This window comes from Phoxinus phoxinus (assembly GCF_949152265.1).
Source record: "Phoxinus phoxinus genome assembly, chromosome: 2".
Taxonomy (NCBI): Eukaryota; Metazoa; Chordata; class Actinopteri; order Cypriniformes; family Leuciscidae; genus Phoxinus; species Phoxinus phoxinus.
In genome coordinates, this window is record NC_136877.1 from 36321652 (window position 1) to 36343384 (window position 21733).

The 21733-nt window shown below is 39.6% G+C and overlaps 1 protein-coding gene across 5 annotated transcripts in view; it reads right to left on the minus strand.

Annotated features, from left to right (window-relative positions):
- tln2a (talin 2a) overlaps positions 1 to 21733 on the minus strand; it is a 50363-nt gene that overhangs the window by 9109 nt on the left and 19521 nt on the right. For 4 of the 5 annotated variants that reach the window (XM_079587428.1, XM_079587427.1, XM_079587429.1 and 1 more), the window contains 43 exons: positions 21595 to 21658; positions 21364 to 21468; positions 19554 to 19709; positions 18876 to 18977; positions 18585 to 18661; positions 18053 to 18233; positions 17707 to 17820; positions 17469 to 17577; positions 17089 to 17297; positions 16737 to 16835; positions 16487 to 16654; positions 16120 to 16414; positions 15741 to 15907; positions 13770 to 13898; positions 13524 to 13637; positions 13311 to 13424; positions 13028 to 13162; positions 12046 to 12174; positions 11815 to 11917; positions 11289 to 11497; positions 11045 to 11164; positions 10663 to 10860; positions 10436 to 10575; positions 10257 to 10350; positions 10080 to 10169; positions 7724 to 7846; positions 7465 to 7608; positions 7204 to 7365; positions 6957 to 7097; positions 6687 to 6868; positions 6464 to 6596; positions 6127 to 6228; positions 5850 to 6020; positions 5620 to 5766; positions 4010 to 4111; positions 3769 to 3888; positions 3527 to 3673; positions 3225 to 3394; positions 2143 to 2326; positions 1897 to 2022; positions 1083 to 1199; positions 272 to 457; positions 37 to 144 (listed from right to left, as the gene is read on the minus strand). In XM_079587428.1, coding sequence (XP_079443554.1) covers positions 37 to 144; positions 272 to 457; positions 1083 to 1199; positions 1897 to 2022; positions 2143 to 2326; positions 3225 to 3394; positions 3527 to 3673; positions 3769 to 3888; positions 4010 to 4111; positions 5620 to 5766; positions 5850 to 6020; positions 6127 to 6228; positions 6464 to 6596; positions 6687 to 6868; positions 6957 to 7097; positions 7204 to 7365; positions 7465 to 7608; positions 7724 to 7846; positions 10080 to 10169; positions 10257 to 10350; positions 10436 to 10575; positions 10663 to 10860; positions 11045 to 11164; positions 11289 to 11497; positions 11815 to 11917; positions 12046 to 12174; positions 13028 to 13162; positions 13311 to 13424; positions 13524 to 13637; positions 13770 to 13898; positions 15741 to 15907; positions 16120 to 16414; positions 16487 to 16654; positions 16737 to 16835; positions 17089 to 17297; positions 17469 to 17577; positions 17707 to 17820; positions 18053 to 18233; positions 18585 to 18661; positions 18876 to 18977; positions 19554 to 19709; positions 21364 to 21468; positions 21595 to 21658 — 5986 coding nt within the window. The remainder of the gene's footprint in view (positions 1 to 36; positions 145 to 271; positions 458 to 1082; positions 1200 to 1896; positions 2023 to 2142; positions 2327 to 3224; positions 3395 to 3526; positions 3674 to 3768; positions 3889 to 4009; positions 4112 to 5619; positions 5767 to 5849; positions 6021 to 6126; positions 6229 to 6463; positions 6597 to 6686; positions 6869 to 6956; positions 7098 to 7203; positions 7366 to 7464; positions 7609 to 7723; positions 7847 to 10079; positions 10170 to 10256; positions 10351 to 10435; positions 10576 to 10662; positions 10861 to 11044; positions 11165 to 11288; positions 11498 to 11814; positions 11918 to 12045; positions 12175 to 13027; positions 13163 to 13310; positions 13425 to 13523; positions 13638 to 13769; positions 13899 to 15740; positions 15908 to 16119; positions 16415 to 16486; positions 16655 to 16736; positions 16836 to 17088; positions 17298 to 17468; positions 17578 to 17706; positions 17821 to 18052; positions 18234 to 18584; positions 18662 to 18875; positions 18978 to 19553; positions 19710 to 21363; positions 21469 to 21594; positions 21659 to 21733) is intronic. The other variant, XM_079587430.1, reaches the window with a different exon arrangement.

The window sequence follows — 21733 nt, forward strand, 5'->3', positions numbered from 1 at the left end:
GATGCATTTTGTGTGTTAACGAGTGTGTATTTGTACCTGTAGGACATGTTCTAGGAGATCTATATATCCATTGGTACATTCAGTGCCGTACAACAGAGCTCTTCTCCTGACGTCGTCACTCACTTCCTCGTGATATGCCGCTTGCTGAGGTGGAAAATACTGAGTCCATTACGCACACCAAAACCACCTTCGCTAACCCACAGATAATATTTATTTATTTTTATTTATATATTTATAATAAAGCATAGATGAAGACTGGCAGAAAACACACCTTGCATGTGGTCAGCATATCGGTTATGACCTTGCGGCTGAGGTTCGCCGTGGAGATGACATCTTCCTGTCTGGCAGAATTTCCTGCTGCAACAGCTTTAGCGGTTGCTGTGGTGATGCCCTTCGTCATGCGAATGAACTCTTCTGGAGTAGTTGACTTCTCAGGGGCTTCTTTAGACTGGAACATCTGAGTACAATGACAACATAATTGTCAATTGGGATGTTTCACATTTAGCTTTGTAACCATGCTTGTCTATGTTTGTGTAAGATTTGTAATTAGCACTTAAATATAAATACGTCAAAATTAAGGTCAAATAAAATAAAAGGATGGTTAACTCGATGCACTTCAAGGCCTATCGAAGAACAAATAGTAGATATTGAAGTAATTCTAATTGAAAGCCATACTGACACTGTTTATTCATGTTTAATACTGCAAAGCTGCTTGTTTTAAAGCAATATATTGCAAAAAGTGGTATATAAATAAAGGTGACGTGACTTGACTGAAGTGCCGTATTGCAGAGCTTGTGCAAACATATGCACATCACCATGATTAGATCGCTTTCTTTACTGCTGTTTTCTCACCACTGTCATCTAAACGGCACTCGAAGAAGCATGGGTTGTTTGCTAATGGTGTTCAGCTGCAAAGGCATTTCAAACTTTTTTTGACCCCTAAATTAAGAACAAAAAATAACTTTGTATATCAGGGACTTAACTTTTAAAAAATGTATGGGCTGGAAAAATTAAAGGAAAGGAAAAATGTACATAACAAATAGACAATTAGTACACCATGTTTTCTGTGTTTGCGATCTTACTGTGAGTTCCTGTTTAATGCACTCGATAGTGGATTCCAGAGCTCTGGTTCCTCTAGAAGCCTCGTCCTCCACTGCCTTCACCGTTTTTAATAAGGATGTTACATTAGTTACCATAACCTAAACACAGAAGATGAGACACAGAAGATGAGACAAGTCACTTACATTTTAGATTCAAGAACATCACATTCTTTGTGAACATTAATTGCACTTTTACAGGAAAACGTCTGATGTCAAAATTCACTATTGCAAAAGCCTTTGGAAACCAGCTATTTATAAACTACAACTTATTTTCCCTAATCTTTTTAATTAAAAAGACAAAAATAGCTATGTATGCCCTAGAACTTTGTACACTTGCTTAATTCTAATTAAAGGATCCAAGGTTAAATTTATTAAATTTAAACCATGATTTCTTATTATTGACTCCAAACTCATGCAGAACTATGCCATTAATAGAGAATGTAGTTTAATTTATGGCACAAAAGTTGGACTAAGTGTGCAGTAGCGGATGGAAAAGAACACAGATTAATTTCCACATTCATAATTAATCTGATTAATGGCACACACTGAAATGAGTTTCTCACCAGAACACTTCTACTGATATCTGAGTTAGGAGATATTTCCACCCCTGCGTCCAGATTTCTGAGGGACAACTGGGAGATTACAGTTTCAGAGACAAATATATAACAGCTAATTGTCTAGCTGGACTGTTTCTAACCAAGTTCTGTGCTCTTGAGGTATGAAGGAAAATGTACAAAAGGGAGAATGATATTTATGTTCCGCAGAAACGAGGCCCGAGTGTTTTTCACAGTCCTACCTTGGCTGCACTCTTGAGCTGGTACATTGAGGGGTCGTCGGCAGCTTTTCCTGCTGCACACTTGGTGGCACTAATGAGCTCAGCCAAAGCTTTAGCAACATCCTTCACCGCGTTGATCAACACCACCTACGAGGAGATGAATGATAATAACACATGCACATTCCAGGAAGATGACTTACGACTGGCTGCTGCTAAATCTCTGTCTTGGACTTCTCATCTGTCCTCATCATTCCCCTTGTCTCTCACCTGTGTTTCTGGGTCATCTGGTCCTATGCTGGCTGCTCCCAATTTCACCACATCTGTAAGTTGTGTGATGGTCTTGGCAGAAGATTGGGCAGCCTGGGCCAGCTTCTCTTGACTTGATGCTGCACCTGAAACAAGGTTCTTAGTGTCCTCCACCAGCGCTTTAGCTGTCTTCAGAATATTCTCCCTAAAAACAAAGAGAGAGAGAGAGAGAGACAAGAGATAAAAGTTTGATAATAATGCTTATGTACATGTGTGATTGTATGCTGCCTTCTTGCATATTAATGATTGCATATGCTGCCTTCTTGATCAGTCAATTGTGGCGCTCTGGGGTCAAATATTTTTGACTGTTCTATCTGTTGTTTAATGTTTCTAGTATCCACCCATGGTAGTATCTCTCTAGCATTTCCTCTCACAGAATACACTTTTTTTTTATTTTTTTTATATATATTATATTAAGGAATATGGGTAACAAATATTGACTTTCATAGTTTTTTTTTTTTTTCATACTATGGAAGTCAATGCGACCCATCAACTGTTTGGTTACTGACAGTCTTCAAAATATCCTCTTGTGTGTTCAGCAGAAGAAATAAATGTATACAGGTTTGGAACAACTTGAGAGTGAGTAAATGATCACATAATTTTCATTGAACATCCCTTTAATAAATTCAATATATAAAATAAAATAAATTAAATTCAAAATATATTCTATATTTAATGTCCACTTATTTAATAATTTGGTAAGCAGCAGTGTAATAAAGCGTGATATTGGTTAGTTACCTGGTAATAACGGCACAATAAATTCCTTCAGGATGATACAAGACCATCCCGTTGGCTTTATTTTGTATAAAAATGACCGATAGAGATGCACCGAAAGTTTGTCCATCTAAAAATTATAGCCGAAAAGGTCAAAATTCTATTGCAAAAAAATTTCTAATTTAAAGTAATAATATTCTGCTTCCAGAATACATTTTTTGACCCAGTGTCCAAAAGATTTGGTTTCACCCAATAACTTTTTATTTCAGTGTATCACCAATAGCTGTAGACTATAAATTACCCCACTATATTACATATTTGTGTGATACCTGTGATCAGCGAAGGAGTCTGAATCGTTCTCAGCATTGAGTGTACCAGCAGAAGCAAACATGATGGTGGTGTCAAGGTCAGCGATGATGCCCGATACAGCACTGGCTGCAGTGATACAGGCTTGAGTGCCCTTATTACCGGCTTGCAAAGCAGACAGCACCATAGACACCTACAGAAAACACACACACATTCAAATCAATTCTACTATATGGAGAAACTGTAATTTCAACAGACAACAACATAAATTCTTTGATAGATAGTTGTAAGTAATGCATCTGAATTTGCTGTGTTGTTCCAGCACCTTCTCAGTGACGGCTCGTACACACTCAATAAGTTCTCTCTTTGTGAACGAGTCAGATGGACTGATCTGCAGCGCTCCAGCCTTCTGAACGAGAACAATGCAGCCATGCCCCAGTTCCTGCACACGTGTCTTTATCTGGAACCCGATCTAAAAAAAAAAAAAAAGAATCGCCAAAACAGGGGTCAGCGTGTGAGTGAGAGAAACACAAAGAGTGACCGACCGTGCATCTGTGCGTCAATGACCTCCTCTGGTTCCGCAGTAGCAGCAGCTAGACGTCCTTGAACTGCAAGCTGACTGTAGTCTGCAGTGACATGTGAGGCCAAACTGCCCAGATCCTCTGGAGCACTCACTGATTTAGTGATCTGAGGGAGAGAATAAAGCGATACAATGAAATTGGACACATAAGTCTATGCATAAAAGTTTATGTTATACTGTGTTTTATAGCATAAAACACATTAAATGAAGAAAATTAAGATTACTCACCATCTCCTGCGCACTGACAGCAATAGCTTTGGAGTATCTCACCATGGTGGTCTGATATTCCACAAATGAACCTTCCGGTTCTGGTGGAGAACCTTCACCTAACTACAGGATCACAAGATCATTTAAATATTACATGGCTGTTTTAAATTATTTTAAACACGTAAAGGGCACCTATTATGCCCCTTTTTACAAGATGTAAAATAAGTCTCTGATGAGTGCATGTTACGTTTTAGCTCGAAATACCCCACAGATCTTTTTTACAGCATGTTAAAATTGCCACTTTTTGGGGGTGAGCAAAAACGCACAGTTTTTGTATGTGTCCCTTTAAATGCAAATGAACTGCTGCTTCTGGCCCTCTTTAAAGAAGAGGGAGGAGCCTCAAGAGCTCACACCTCGGTGTAAGGCCAATCTCATCTCACAAAATGAAAATATCAGAATCATTTCGACCCGGAGTCGGACAATCATGCCTACAGAGCCAGAGAATATATCCTGGAAAAAGAACAGGTGTAGTTTTGTTTAAACACCGTTATAACTTGTTTGTCATCTTGCTTTTATCCACTATTAGTAGTACAAGCCTGCTGTAGCGGACCCCGTCCGAATGACGAGCAAAATTGAGTTTTATGAAGTTTATTGTACTTCAAACAAAAGATGAAGCATCCGTTTTACTTCAGAAAATCACAGTAAGAGCGTAATAAAACAGTACAAGAGGTGTGCAGTAAAGTCTTAATCCATAAACTCTCTCTCTCTCCCTTGCATTATCATCAACATACACAGCAAATTACACAAAAACACTCGTTACAACTAACAGTAAACAATATACAGACCTTTTCAGTGGGTGCTTAATAAACTGGTAAACTTTATATCCGTAAAACAACTCTGATAATAAACTCTGTAATAAAGTGCGCACTCTCCCTTTCATTACTACCGTGATCAGTAACGTTAGGCCCATCACTCCGGAGACTGTAAGCTGGATCACGAACAGTCGGTACAGATCCATCCTTGAGTAACAACTTTTTAGCAAAGCCTGCTTTGTACTGATCCTCGTTCTTAAAGCAGTCTGGTGTAAAACGATTCACGCAAACAAAACACATTTAGGTAGATTGGGGGGAGAATTCCCTTCATAAAAACAAAAGTAATCCACTGCGTCTTCGGTGGTTTAGATGTCGGAATAAATGAAGACTGCTATTCTTACATCCAACAAAACACCTCAATCGCTTAGGAGACATTCTTGTCTACAGCTGCTCCGGCGTCGAAACAAGGGCGGACTGTGTACAGCTCACTCAGGGCGGGTCTATGTTAATACAGCAGTGTCCGTCAACAGTCGTGGGAGGGACCTGTGCAAAGTGACGTCACTTTGCCCAGAATCTGCAAACCGCTTGTTCTGAGACAGTGCTTATGATTTATGGGGATTTAAAAACAAACAAACACTTGGTGGTTGTGTGTACAATCACTGCCAACACATTTATGCTCAAACACCATGTAAAAGTAAATTTTGCATAATAGGTGCCCTTTAAAATATCAAATAGTTTTAATTTATGTATTCATCAAATTCGAACAAATTATAAAGTATATTAAGGCTGTTTATAATGCAAAAGCATGTGGGTGGTTACCTTTCCCATAGCATCAGCAATCGAATCCACCATGCCACTGACCATGCCAACCTCACTAGCAGCTTCATTCAGGGTCAGCAAGAGGTCATCAACAGCTTCCCTCATCAGCTGTGCAGCTTCTGCTATGGCATCATGGGTATGAAACGCCTAAAGAAAAATGGGTTGGTGAAACTGTTAAAAGATTGAAATTTTACATGGAGATATCACATATTTGAATGGATGACATGTACCTTAGGGTTTCCACCACCTTCCTTGGCAGCATACAGCATTTGTAGAGCAGACTCAGTAACAGTCTTGGTCTGATCCAGAAGGTTCATCTGCTGCTGATGATCAAAGATTTTGGAGGCCATGCCCATCGAGGCTGAGACCAGCGGGGTGATGTAACTGACCAACTGAGAGACCTGAGGAACAGAGAAAGGTTTGAGTTCATACTTATGGCATGCATTAGAGTTGAACACATATATGAAAACTAATTTTAGACTGGAAAGGCTTCATCATTTTATTTACCTTATGTCCTAGCTGTGCTGCTTCTCCTTTTGCTGCAGTGGAAATCGGCTCAATCAGGTGACCCACCTCCTGAACTGATGATGTTAACTGCTCCTGCAAAGCCTGATATAATACAACACGTGTTAAGGACTCCTAGATCGAAAACTCACTTTTATTTCTTCTTTCAAGGCTTTAACATGGCTACACACACGTGTGTTTGAAATATATATATGAAAAAAACACTAGTTGACCATCTCAACCCATGACTAATTGATATACTGCTCAATAGAGTTGCGATAACAGCCATGAAGCTACAAATAAACACTATTCTGAGTAGCTACTGCAGAAACACATTTACCTCAGATGAAACTTCATCTCTAGGAGGAAGATTCTGGCTGACAGCTGCAAGAGAGGCCTGCTCAATATCTCGGATGCATTTATTGATATTATCAATGGCTGAGTCACATTCCTTTTGGCCAGGGGCTTTATCCCTGTAATACCAAATCACATAAACACAAATGATTTAAATTTATTTCTATTGCACGTCTCATACTAACAACAAAAGTGAGTATATGCGTTACCTGATAGCAGTGATGAGGCTCTTGATGGAGTCTGACACGGTGCGTGAATGGCTTGCCAGTAATGACCACGTGGGTGGATCTTTAGGGTTCATAACTAATGACCGTGCGGTCTTCAAAAGGTGGGTGGAGCTGCCAAGCATGGAGTGTGCCGATTGGATGATTGGATCCTGTGCAGCAGAACCCTAAATTGTGAGTATAAAAATATAAATATCATTAACAACAAGAATGACTCAATTGTGAATAACATTTCAACGAAGAATAAACTCATACCTCTTTACTTATCTGTGCAGGCACACTAGCAAACTCCGGATTGGAAGCAAACGTAGTCAGATTGTCAACAGCTTCAATGAGCGGCGCTGTTGCAACACGACATTTCTCACGGTTTTCCTCAGAGAAATCCCCATCTAATGCCTATAGTGGGAGAGAAGAGGGAAAATAATTGATGCTAGAAAGCAATCATATGCTGTTATTGTAGTGGATAAAAATTAGAATGATTTATAAAGAGGAGTGGTTTAACCTTGATTGTTTTGACCAGGCTGGCTGTGCTGTTGGCCACTTCTTTGGCTGACTGCACAAAGTGTCTTTTAGCCACAGGGTTGGCGGTCTTAGATGAAGCCAGTCGACAAGCATTACACAGCGCTGAGGTGTGCTTGGCAACAATGGTGGCAGCTGAGAGCACCTGCAACACGCACATTTGAACATTTTGGCCTTAAAAGTGCAGATTAAGGTGTTGCAGAAAGAAACACTACATGCTCAAGATCTGACAGAACGAAGCTACCTGTGAAGGACTACTGTCTGGGTCAACAAGATTTTGGCAAGCCATCTGGATTGCCTGATTAGCACGAGCGAACTGGATAGGGTCCACTAAGCCTGGATGTCCAGCTTGGCTGTTGGGGTCAGACACACCCACTAGGTAAGAAGCCTAGAGACACACCGGAAAACAAGTATGAGCAAAGTAAAAGTGTTCAGAGGTAAAAATGTTTAATGTTTGAGAATGAAATATGACATTGAAAGGCAGAGCTGGTAGTATTTGTTACCTGACCAGCTGCTTCGGTCAGTCCACACAGAGCTTTAGAGGCTCCACCAACACAGTCTCCAAACGCTGGAACATCTCCTGTCTTACAGTTATGCGAGATACCGGCCATAGACTCACCGAGTATCTAACAGAAAGACGTGGATTACAGATCAGTCATCATCATTTAGTGATGTGCATTAACATATACCAATATCAACAGGCTATATGAATGCTTGAATCTTAACAGGAATTTTGCCCATTTAGGGCCAGATTTACTAACCGCTTGCGCCAGTGAAAATCCTCTTTTGGCGCTAAAAAACTACCGCCAGGATTTACTAAATACACACAGAGAAAAAATACTGTAGCTTTTTGAATATGTGTTTGAAAGAGTTTCCCTTTTAGACACAAAATGTATGGGTGTAGAGTACTTCAATTAATCATGCAAGGTGATTTACGAAGGTTTGCGCTTATCAATTTACTGGTATTTTTGCACCATTATTTATGTTGGTTATCATTGAACGATCCGGCTGCATCCGTGTTTTTTAATTTGCACGATGTCAGAAGATCATCTGCGCTTTTTTGGAATTGCACGCTCATGCTAATTTGTTATTTTTAGTAAATCTTGCCCCAAGTATATGAGATTTAATTGCAACTAAAAGTGCTTATACTATTCACATGTACACACTAATATCACAGTAATAATGTACACTATTGTTCAAAAGCGTGGGGTCTGTAAGATTTTTTAAATACTTTAGAACAAAGTTTCTTTTGCTCATCAAGGCTGCATTTATTTAATAAACAAATACAGTAAAAAAATGGTGAAACACTGATTGTGAAACAACTTTTAAAATATAAATAACTTTTCTATTTAATATATTTTATAATGTAATTGATATCGGATGACAAAGCAGTAACATTTCTTATTGTTATCATGGTTGAAATCAGTTTTATGAAAACCATAATATTTTCTTTGATGAAAAAGAAGTTCAAAAAACAGTATTTATTAAAAAATAGAAATTATTTGTAACTGTCACTTTAGTGTCCTTGATGAATAAAAGTATTTATTTATTTAAAGAAAAATCACCCCAAACTTTTGAACAGCAGTGTACATTACAATAACAATAAAGTATTTGTAATACCGGTATATAATATCTGTATAATGCTCTATATGGAAGACAACAAGAGTACATTAAGTCAGAACAATATTCAAGTTACTATGACTGTGCATTGTATAAAAAGGTTAATATAAATATTTGCAATAAATATCTGGATAGTATTCCAAGTAAAGCCTCCACTTAGAGATGCACGGATCAGCTCTAACGTCACCCGAATCCGCTTTTAAAAACCATGCATGTTCAACGCTGGTCGCTTCATGTGTTTAGAGTAGCTCAGTATCTTTTCAGCAAGCAGATGCGCAGTGTCGCAGACTTAAAAGTTCAGCGTTGCATCCTGAAGCTCAACAGACATTTGTTTTCAATAAAAAACCCCAAACTAAATTAAATTAAAAGTGCCGATGCCGCTTTCTCCCCCATTGTGGTCTTTGATCTTGAAATTAGTCGATACATAAAATGAAGCCCATTCTCTTGCTTTTGGTAATGTGAACTCCGTTGAATTTGCATGAATTTTACCAAATTAAATTTTTTTTTATGGAAAATTGCTTCCATCATTATGTTGGAAAACACTCTTATCGGAATCATTTCTCTTAAAGTCCGCGTGAACCGGAAGTTGCAAACGACTTCTCAAGTGTTGTGATGCGTTTCCGAGTGAAACGGAATATTGAACAGAGGTCAGGGTTTTACTTCAGCGCTCCTCCTCTCCATCTCTCGCCCATAGCAGAGTAACGGTTTGAGGGGAGTGGTTAAGCGCTTCAGCAACCCAAGCCGTCAAGCCTATGTCATCAGAAAAAGAACCATTCCAGACCCGGAAGTAACTTTTCAGACTTTGATTAAAGATAACTTCGGCAAACAATTTTTTTCCGTGTATTAACTTGCACGGATTAATTGTTCACCACAAGACTAGTAATATCCGCTAACAAAGTAAATAGGGTCAATTTTGATTTCATGCCGACTTTAAGCTTGTGTTTATTTTGAGTTAAAGCTGTCAAGTTATTAAGCAATGTCTCACGTAGGTTCCTTTGTGTTTGATATAATGACCACTAAGAGGCATGTTGTCCCTGAAGAGATATACTGTATATGTTGTTCTTGAAAACAAAAGTAAAAACGACGCAGGTTCGTTGCATTTTACCGTGAAATGTCTTTAAAGATTTATCTCTCATCCACCTGCAATTTTTGGAATGTTATTTTTGTATTACTTGACCTGCCCAATCCCAAACTGCAATTGGTGCATCACTACCTCCAATATAATCATGTTGCTGTTACCTTGGAGTTCTCCATGACACTTTCAATGCAGTCAAAGTAGGAGAGATCATTGACTGGCTCATTCGGGTTATCCAGTAGTCCCCTAACAGCCTGTAACCCACAAAAAGAGACAATATCCCATTTCTTTTCAATAGTAAGACAAATTACTTCGTACCGTGCATTGTTTATATATAATACCTCAAGCTCTCTTAGAGCATTGTCACATTCCCTCTGTCCTGGGGCATTCTGGGTACACAGGGTAATCAGCTGATTGATGCTGTCGGTCACCGTTCTGAATAAACATGTAGGGGAGTGAGGTTAAAAATAGAAACAAGAGCACATATAAAACACGAATGAATAAACATGGCGTGAAGTACCTGGCAGCAGCAGCGAGCAGGTTCTTTGCATTTCCTGCTCCAGGGTCCACAGATAAAGACTTGGCAGCCAACAGCAGCTTACTGGAGGCCATTGAGATGTTCTTCAAATTCCCAATCACCTGTATCTGATCATCCTTACCCTAAAAACAACCAATAATGACTTCTTATTTTAGGAAAAGGAAGACCTATCCACCTTCTCACGTTCTGTCCAGCGCCACACATCGTACCGGTGTATGGCCAGCCATCTCAATGCCAGCATCCAGAAACTCATCAAAGTCCTCACTGAACTTCCCAGAAGCATCTGCAAGCTTGATAGTGGTCCCTCTAGAGGCATGGACCACATCACCTGCGGACTGGTTCAGATCGGCTGCGGTCTGGTTCAGGTCACTCTGAGCCTCCTGGAAGGTCTTACTGCAAGGAGGGAGCTGCAATAATAATAATAAAAAAAGGTCACAAAACACTCCAGAGACACATTAGGGCCATGTACATTTAATAACTGCATGTACTATGTTGAAGGCAGAGAGGGTTTATTAAGGAATAGCTCTAGCAATCTTCAGGCTACAACATTTTTTGGAGGAAAGATAAAGGATTTTCTTGTTTGTTTCTCACCGTCTCTACAAGTAGTTTTTTGCTGGCTTCTCCAATGCTTTTCAGAGCCATATCAACATCTTTTTGTCCAGGTAGACAGTTCACACATGCGTTCAGTGAGTGAGACACAGCCTTTGCCACCTAGTACACAAAACAGAGACATACACAACAATAAAGTCAGTTAAATACTTGTGCGTTATATTTTTATGTTTGTGGTCAGTAAGATTATTATTTTGGAAAGAAAATGAACACCTTCCTCCCTCACCTGTGCTAGCCTCTGTTGTATCTCTGCATCACCAGGAGCAACCAGCGCCTCCTTAGCTTCAAAAATCAATTTAGCCGACCCTTCCATAACCTCACAAGCAGAATCCAACATGGCTACGGCTCCAGCAGGGTCTGATGTGGTGGCAGCAACACCCCTCGCAGCCTGTGCTAATGTCTTGAGAGCCTGGGCAGTTTCGCTAGCAGCAACACCTGTGAACACATACAATTCATGTGTTTGGGAGTGAGTGAGTGAGTGAGTGAGTGAGTGAACAAGAATCTATGTTTGTTTGAGCTCACTTAGAAAAAACAGCCCCTGTAAACTATCTTAATTTTACAAAACCTCCTCAAATATAAAAAATATATAAGGTTACACAGGTGACCTTGTTACAGTGTAATTACCAAAATAAGTACAGAATATTATTGATTACCTACATGTACATACTATAGGGTTAAGGTTAGTATTAGTTCTAGCTCTAAGGTAAGTTATGGCCAAATAAATGTGTTTCCTATGCTAGTGAGTGTATTACCTGTATAATGCTCATTTCCCTGTGCTGCACAGGTGAGCAGTTGGGCCATTGATGAACCAACGGCCTTAGATGTACCACCCAGATCCTGAGTGCACTTTTCCAACTAAAACAAACAAATTGCATTCCAAAATGGAAGCATAATTCACACAATCAATCAATCAATATGTCTGTGCTGAGAAGATAGTGTTCAGAGGTAGTGTAAAAGAATCATAGTATCACTGATCAACTCACTGATTCTCCAGGTAATGGTTTCAGCTGTCCTTCAGAAGCTGCCATTTTTGCATCCTTGAGTTCATTCTTTAGCGTCTGCACCGCTATAAGTGCAGAGTCTATCTCCATGGGGCCGCACGCTTCGTGAGCCTAGATATCACATGACAGGATTTCATTAATGGATAGCTCATAGCATCATTTACTCACCCTGATGTCATTCCAAACACTTACTTCTTTCTTCTGCAGAACTAAAAAGGAGATATTTGTAAGAATTTTGGTACCGATACTGTTCGGTTGCCAACATTCTTCAAAATATATATTTTTATGTTCCACAGAAGTCAGTCAGTCATTAAAGTTTGGAACGAGAATTTTCATTTGCATATCCCTTTAATACTTAAAATATGTGGATCTTATGGTGCGTTCTTTTGTACTTGGAAGTCTGAAATTCCGAGCTCCCAGTAGGAATCTTTAACTGGAATGGCCCTCCAAGTTGGGGTTCCGATTTGGAAGCTCAGAGGAACCACAAACAACCTATTGGACTTCAGAATCCAATATATGGCTGCTCACTCAGCGCATCAACAGAAGTGAAACAACAGTAATAAATTGTTTGTCTCAAACTCAGTGGTGCACACAATACTATCCATCAGTGGACACAGATTGCGGCATCCATCCACTTTCCTTGCGTTATTCCCACTCATTTGCAGGATCCGCTTCCCTCACACACACGCACACGCCCTTCCTGTCACGACACATTCACTCCTATATTTTACTTCAGCATTCTCTGTGCAAAATACCACTTATTTATGTGTATGTACTCCAAAAGAGCAAGCACAACAAAGGTTTGCCTGGACACGTCCATCTTGGTTGTCCAACTGTGTATTGGAACGCGGTCAACTCGGGTGTGACGTCATTTCCAGCTCTGACATCCGACTTTCAAGCTACGGTAAACAGAACGCGGCATTTTACTCATTAAATACATGTGTGGAGAAGACAGATTAAGTACCGTCTGTGCAGCAGTGCGGAGTTCAGCCAGGCTGGTGGCCAGATTCTTTGCACACTGCCCAAGCTGCATGGCTGCCGCCTGATCCGAAACAGTTGGCACAGACGACTTCGCTGAAGAAACCATCTTACTTCCAGGCTGGAAAACAAAGACATGGAATAAGACATTTTAGTATTGAAGGAGAAAAAAGAGATTTTTAAAAGAGCACTTTTAAAGTAAAGTAGAGTGATGTTATCTGATGAGGATTATCAAACTGATTCGTATCAGTGAAAGGGTAGATGGTTACCTGAAGGAAGTTCTGGCTGGCAATGATGAGGGCAAGCTGGGCACTACCATCCTCTGGCTGACCCTGACTGCCCCTCACTCCCTGCACCAGCTGGGGAATATGGTCAGCTACAGCCTAACACACGTTGACATATAGAGAATACAGTGGTATAAACATTAGGAATACTTTCATTAATAACACTTTAGATATTCACAAACTAATACTTCTACAAACCCTGCAGCTCTGAACAAGTTGTTGGTGGGCAGCAGTATTCTTGTTAGAGGCTGCTGCATTCTGGGATGCCGCTATAGTTTGAGTGGCAGCGGCTGCAGCTTGTTTAGCAGCATTCTGTAGAAAACAGACAACTAGTTGAGGGTTTCATTCAAACGGTTGGATTTATGTCAAAAACTCCCTTGCGTAGATCACATAATCCGGTCTAAATTGAATTACTTTTCTAAATCATAACCATCAGTCACTGACCTCCAGTCTTGTTATGAGTTTTTTCTTGATCGCGTTCTGTGCAGCCGCGTTGGTGGCCACACGGAGCCCCTCCGCAGCCTCCCGCAGCTTCTGCTGCTGGTCTTCATTCTCAGGGTATGCAGCAGCTCCCTTAACACACACACACACAGACGTGTAACAAGTCTATAGACCCCTTTTGCGCCTACGTCACAGTTACGTCACGGCGCTAGCTGGTTGCAATACAAAGTGTAAACTGGAGGCGGCCGCATAATCATGTTTCTATTTTTATTCTTATCGCATAATGTTTTCTAAATTATTGAGATTATTTGTGAAACATATATGATTGTTGTGTTGATTGATTGTGACTAGACTTTTTGAAGAACCTGGTAAGAAAGGGTAATCAAATACATAATTAAAAAAATGTATATGCTGTATCTAGAATTTTTATTTCTAGAAAATATTCACAATTAAAATTGCACCGTAATGTCACTCTTTACAGTGTCGTCTTCTGGCCTTGACGCTGGCTAGGCAGAACTTCGGATCGAACCAGTTGTCTTGTAGCCTACATGGCCATTCAGCACATAGTTATAGGCATCTAAAGATGTATATGCCCTCAGTTTCTCTTTACACTCGGTTTCTCTCTATCAAGTAGGTGTAGATGTCAGGCTTCCCCACCGGAGATAGCGTTAACGTTAATCCTGTCTGATCGTCCATTCATTGACTGAGCGCGTACGGGTCAGCCAATCTGGTTCCGTCCGTTAAAATTAAAATTAAAATTTTTAAACCATCATTGTTATAAAACAAGCTAACGTTAGTGAAACGGCCAGAGGGATCGTTCTGCAACCAACTAAGCTCCGCCCACAAAACAATTTCACCATGTTTACTAACTGAAAAGGGGTCTATTGGATATTTATTAGATCACCGCTTTATTAACCAGAGAGATGCTTAACCGAAGATGCAAAAAATAACTTTAGGGAAATGCTATATTGGTGCAGAAAATATGTCTCCAGTTTAGAATTCGTATGATTTTCTTGATAGCTATGATTAATGTATCTCCTTAATTGGTATAAAACAGTGGTTTTCAAGCAAGGGGCCGGGGCCCAATTAGGGGGCCTCAGCAAACTTCCAAGGGGGCCGCAGGATGCCTTACAAATTTCAGTTAATACATTATTAATATGCTACCGCTCAAAAGTTTATGGTCAGTAAGATTTATTTTTATTTTTTATAAGTATATTATGGTCACCAAGGCTACATTTATTTGATTAAAAATACAGTAAAACACTAATATTACTTAAATTTAAAAATCAAATTTAAAAAAAATATATTTATTCCTGTGATGCAAAGCTAATTTTTACACATTATTACTCCAGTCTTCAGTGTCACATGATCCTTCAGACATCATTCTAAAATGCTGATTTGCATATTTCTGATTTCAGGAATCTTTGATAAAGAGAGTTAAAAAAAGAACAGCATTTGTTTATTTTGTTTATTTTTATTTTTATTATAACTTTGTTGAAACAATGTAAAATGTACAGTCACTTGATCAATTCAATGCACCCTTCCTGAAAATAAGTAATTTCTTTTTAAAAGAAGAAAAAAATCTTAGACTCAAAAACTTTTGAACAGTAGTGTACAGTGAACTAGTTAAATTACATTTTAATTTAAAATGTAAAAAAAGATGTAAACTTAAATGAGATTTATTTTTATTGTCCCTGAATAACTATTGTTTTTATTGAAAAACATACAGTTCTTAAAACATCTGGAGTGAAAAATTTATTGAGATTAATTTATGGTATATTTCTTTCAATATTACCGGTACTACTATTTCTGCTCATAAAAAAAGGTTTAAAGCAAGCAGTTTTGTCAATTAGAGCAGAAATACGTTCTTCGAGTGAAAAAGGTTGAGAACCACTGGCATAGGAGATTAGAAAAATATATTTTACTTAATGTAGTCATATGTTTCTAATGCGGGCCAAGGTTTGCAGAACCCACCTTTGCAGCCTCGACCATTCGAGCGGTGGCATCTGCAAGCAGTTTGGCAGCTGCAAGAAGCTTTTTGGAGTTGTTCACATCCACCTCCACCTCAGCATCTGATCTCATGGCGTTCACCAGGTCAGATGTCGCCTGGGCAAGAACCCGTGCCTGTCGGACCATCTCTCCTATGGAACAGATAGGTAAATCTTCTATTACACAGCCTAGAACAACTAAGCAAATAAAATATACAAGGTAGACTACTGTTCAAAAGTGGGGAGTCAGTAAGATTTTTTTTAAGGATCATGTGACACTGAAGACCGGAGTAACGGCTGCTGAAAATTCAGCTTTGCCAAACCCAAACTTTTGAACGGTGGTGTATATGATGTATTTATTTTACCAGCATCACCCATGGAGCAGAAAATATTCTCTGTAACCGTCATTATGGTGTCCGTGGCCTGGTCGTAGCGCCCGATGGGCTCCCCACGAGTGGCGTAGTTCCTCACATGCGTGAGTAGGTCACTAAGAGCCTGTGTGACGATACCAGCTGCTGCGCTGACAGCCTTGAGAAGCTCTCCATCACTGGTAGCTGACAGGCAGGCCTTCACACAACCTTCTACTGAACGATCCACCAGCTTCCCTGCTTCAATCAGCTGCTCTTGACACACAGGGGAGCTGATAGTGGGGCTCACAACCTGATACACAAACGCATGGTTATCCACAGTTTTAATCAATCTGGATTAGAAGCACATGTAGGTGAACTCCACCTTGGCACAGGCCACCAGTTGTGAAGTGGAGAGGGCACACTGGGTCGCAGCTGCAATAACCCTGTTCTGCAGGACGCTGTCTTCAGAAAACTGGGCCACGTTCTTGGCCTTCAGAACCATCATGGCTGCTGCATTAGCCACAGCTTTAGCTAAGTTCATCAGAATATCCTGAAACACACGCACACATACAGGGTGATCAACACTCAAAAACACAAATGTACATCATGTATTTCATAAGACATCTGTGTACCTGGAAGCGCTCGTCCGTTTCATTCTCTCCAATCTGTCTAAGCAGATCTCCACTGGCTTGACCGATGCTGCCGGCTGCAGTCAGAACCGTCTGTCGTGGCTGCATGAGAAAACACATGCACACACACTATTAAACATAGTCATGTCACTCACAATCTTTATGGTCGGTGAATTGGTCAGTTGAATTGGTCAAATGTATCAAAATGACATTTATTCTTGTATGTGTATCTCAAGACGAAACCATGCAGAAATGGCATACATCTGCTTATAATGCTTGGAAAAACAAAAACTGTAGAGCACAATCCATCAAAATGACAGATAGTGATTATCTGCAGGACATCCTTTGCTCGCACCTCTCCTGATGCAGGCTCCACAGCTTTGAGCAGGTCAGAAACAGCTCCAGTGAGGGTCCTGGCAGCCCTCATGAGGTCATGGCCACTGCCCACCTCATCCTCCATCAAAGCTGCCAGCAGCTTCACACCTTTGGACATCTCCGTCAGATTAGAGGAGATGGTGGTAATCGCACAGCCTACGGCTGTATAATCTGTGTCCGTCGGATCACCTGGGAAATGGAATAGGAAGCTGCAGATGTACATTCAAAATGTAAAGGAGTAAGGCTTTTCATTTTGAAGGGTCGGTCAAGTTTTTCATTTGTATTTAAAGTGCAGCTGTATAGTAAGTGTTGTGAAACATCTTACTAATTTAACCAGATTTAATTCAGCCAAGGTTTTACCAGCAGTAAGATTAACCACAGAGGCAGTTCCAGCTGCAATGGCGTCCACCTGAGAGTGAATATCATGCTTGGACTCATCCACCTTGTTCTGAATCCACATTTTAGAAGCCTGAAATAAATAAAAGTACAAGTTGTGTGCATTCACTATATCAACACAAATCATATTTACTTCAAAAATAAAATATTGGTAATAGGTACAGGAGAGTAAATGTAAAGTGTCACGTATGCATTTTCTCACCATATCATCTCCAAGTGGTGGCAGCTCTTCCACCTCCTCCAGGTCCTCCTGTGCCTGTTGCACCGCTTGCATACTGGTGCTAATGGTTCCCACGAGAGCCTGTTGGGCTGCGCTCTGATTGCCACATTAAGGATGGCAATAATTACACATTCCTCCACTAATATATCTAAACTATGACAGCTGTAAACTGATGATCAACCAATATGTTATATGAAGGGACTGATGCTAATATCTAGACAGCAAGGTGGCCTATAGTCAATATGAGGTTAATTAATGGACAATTAATTCACTTTGCTGAATTAACCAAGTGTTCTATGAACGTGAGCATTTGTATATGTGGACTCACCAGTGGTGGCATATGCCCAAGATGCATCTGTCCAGTAGTGATCTGTTGTTGTGGAGAGGGCATGGTACCCATGTTTAGCTCTTCTGGGCCGACAGAACCTGACCTCAAGATCCCAGGCAATGCCACTGAGCCATGCTCTACCCGTCCGGCACGGTTAAACTGCTGCTGCAATATAGTAGATCTGTGAAAGACAGAGAGAAAAAAAAAGAGAAATGAAACGACAAAGAAAGGTACAAAAGTTCAAGTACATTTTTCATTTTGTATTTGTACTACAGGGGTTATTCAAGAAGAGGAGACTCCGCCGGCACTCTTTAAAAACAGGCTGAACATATTACTGTGTGTGGAACAGGTAACCTCAGCTCAATCTAGATAAATAGAAACTGAGATAAGGTTTTTCCACTGTGACTTTCCTGTTATGCTGCACTGGTCTGATTACAAAAGTATTTCTAAAGACAACTGGCAGAAAATTACAAAACCTTGAAAGGAAATATGGTTCTTATCACTGCTGACTCAAATTTTGTACATATCTTACTTTTTCGGATTAACTGATTCCTCCAACATGGTGGCCTCCTCATCTCCCTCTAAACCAAAACGGTCCTTGCTTTGTTTCTGTAGGGCCAAACACTCAAAAATAAACACATTTGCACATAAAACTCAGGTTTAATCTGGTATTTACTGTAACATTGTGTATACTGTAATCTGAACACTGTTCATCTGTAATACAAAAACCCTTCATAATCCAGGAGAATATCAGGAAAAGCACAGGACAACAGATTGTTGACTATTTCATGAAGGAAAGACAGATAAAGGAGTTAATACAGGCCTTCTTGAGAATGATATCGATGTAGCCAGCGATAAGTTGCGATATCTGCTCCCCCTCTGTGGTCTGAACAGAGTAGTAGCTCTCCTGATACTCCCCGAAATCCTTCATATGGAGAAAAACACTAGTTGTCAGATTTTAATGAGAATGAGAATAAATAATGGATATAAAGTGTGTGTGTTCAAAACTTTGGGGTCAGTATTTTTTTTAAGAAATTAATACTTTTAATCAGCAAGACGATGTTAAATTGATCAAAAGTTACAGAAAAAATATTTATAATGTTGTTCTTTTGAACTTAAATAAATCAATAAAAGAATCCTGGAAAAAAATCGTAACATGGTTTCCACAAAAATATTAAGCAGCACAACTGTTTTTAACTGTGATAATAATAAGAAATGTTTTTTGAGCACCAAATCAGAATGATTTCAGAAGGATCATGTGACACTGAAGACTGGAGTAATGATGCTAAAAATTCAGCTTTGCCATCACAGGATTTAAATTACATTTCAATTATTTTGAAATAGCATAAGAGACATTTTAGCATAAGAGACTTCAAAAACTTTTTTCAAGAAAAAAAAAAAATTCTACATACCCCAAACTTTTCAACAGTTGTGAATTAAGAAAAAAGCACTTCCAGTAGCCCTTGAGCCATCTGGAAGTCAATGTCTGTTATACAAGTACCAGTGTAAAGCTCTTAGGTGAGGCGGCCCATCTCTTCACTGTAGTAAGTGGCCACTCTTGAACCACGTCTTTGGTTTTCTCATCCACTCGCATCACGGATTCTTTGGTTATACCCAGCAGCCTTGGGACCAGCTTATTTTTACTTTTCATTTTTTCCTAAGAAACAAAAATCAACACAAAATAAAATAAAAAGTTCACCATGTTCAGAACAATGCAAATGATCTACCAAAATCCTGCTGGTGTATTTAGCAGCTGATAATTTTTTTCTTCTTCACTTATTCCACATAACACTCTTCTAGTATTCTCTCAGATTCTCTAAAGCTTACAGTCTTTCTTTTGTTTCTGTACTTTCTCTCTCTCAGAGCTGTCAGCAGATGGATGAGCTGAGCTCTGCTTCTCTGTCTGAGTTTCCGAATTGTGCCAATATTTAACACTTTAGCTTTTTTGCAAAGATGCATTTACCACTAAAGGCCAAAAAATAAATAAATAGCCAAACTGAAAACAGTTTGAGTTTATGAATACAGACAATAATTATATTGGTCATAAGAAGAGCCAGAAGAAAACTAAAATCAGTAACTTGAGATCTTTATTTCAGGCTCCAGCACATCTGCTCCACCTTAACTTTACAACTTTACATGAGTCATGCAGACCACCACCGGCCAGGAATGGGGGGTGGAAGATATGGAAGAATTGTGGAGGTGGAATTCCTCTCGGATGATGAAAGCTCTTATGAGAACAATTGATTGGCAACATGTACATCGAAGAGAATTTCTGGACTTGGGTATGAAAAAACACTGACATTGTGACTCAGGACTGCTGATCTCAAAAACACCTTTACAATATGTGAGCTGATTCAGAAATATGATTGGAAGCAAACACATAATAGAGGGTATGCACGTGACCGTCAGCCGGAGTGACTGCGGTTTCGCCCACTAAGTGGCAAAAAGACTTCGTGAATGCCGTGAAAAACACACAAAACAAATCTAAAACCGGAAAGAGTTTTACGATTGACTGTACAACTAGATTTGATAAGAAATCTGACATTTAAAATAAAAAAGTTAAATAAACACTGACAAAAAAAAAAAGTTTTAAGTTTTAAGGCTTATTTATTACATGGCTCTGTAGAATACTTGATTCTGATTGGTCAAATCGCGCCATCCAGCGGTAAGTTATTCCCAGATAACAACCGCTGAAAATTATACCTATTATACCTTACCTATATTGTATTTATATAAAGCGTTCACAGGGAAATTTGCTTTATGTATTTCCCTGGCGTCAAAATCAGGCAATGTCAGGAAACACAATTCCTGGCTGCATGTTAATATCCATGGATCTTTGGTAAGTTGTAAGGAACACTATAATCGAGTCCAACCTTTAAACTGATAATGGCTTGTTTTACTCGCGTTTTCAGAGTTTCCCCTATTAAATCCAGTCACGCAGCAGGCTCTTTTGCCACTCAGTCCGGCTGAGGGGGGCGTGTTCCGGCGGGAAAGTGACATCAATGCATACCCTCTATGCACTAGGTGCATGTCCATATGGGTGGCCCTGGCCAAGAAATTTGATTGCCCATCATAAGTGCGACCTACTATTCTAATCAACTCGGGGGTGGGACCTTCAATAACCTTCTTGCACACAGGAATTTAAAGCAGAGTCAATGTTTGGTTGTACATACAAACACACAACCCATTATAAGTAAGCTATTATTATTACGGTATTTGTATCATCATCATCATCTGGGAAGTCTGGACATTCCTCTGTAACAAACATAGCTTATATAACCAAGTACAACACAGACACACATGCACTTTACCTTCACCAAGAAGAAAGACACTCCATATGTTCTGAGTGATCTGGCAAGCTTCACATATTTCACTTTGGCTTCGATCTCTGTCATTTCTCCACAAGCCTTATGTTCCTGTTAAATTCACGAAGCGTTTATTCACCTAATTAATTCATTTATCTCATTCATCTCTGCTTACAAATAGTGAAGTTCAAGATAAAAAGACAAGTGTATAACCAAGTGCAGGATAAACTGGCCCACCTGAAAGACCTTCTTCTCTGCTCCTCTCTGTTTGATGTATTCCTTAGGCAGAAACTCCTTCAAGCTGAACAAAATCAAAGTCACATTCAAAGTGAGAAGATAAGCAACACTACATTAAACTGCAAACTGGCATTACAGA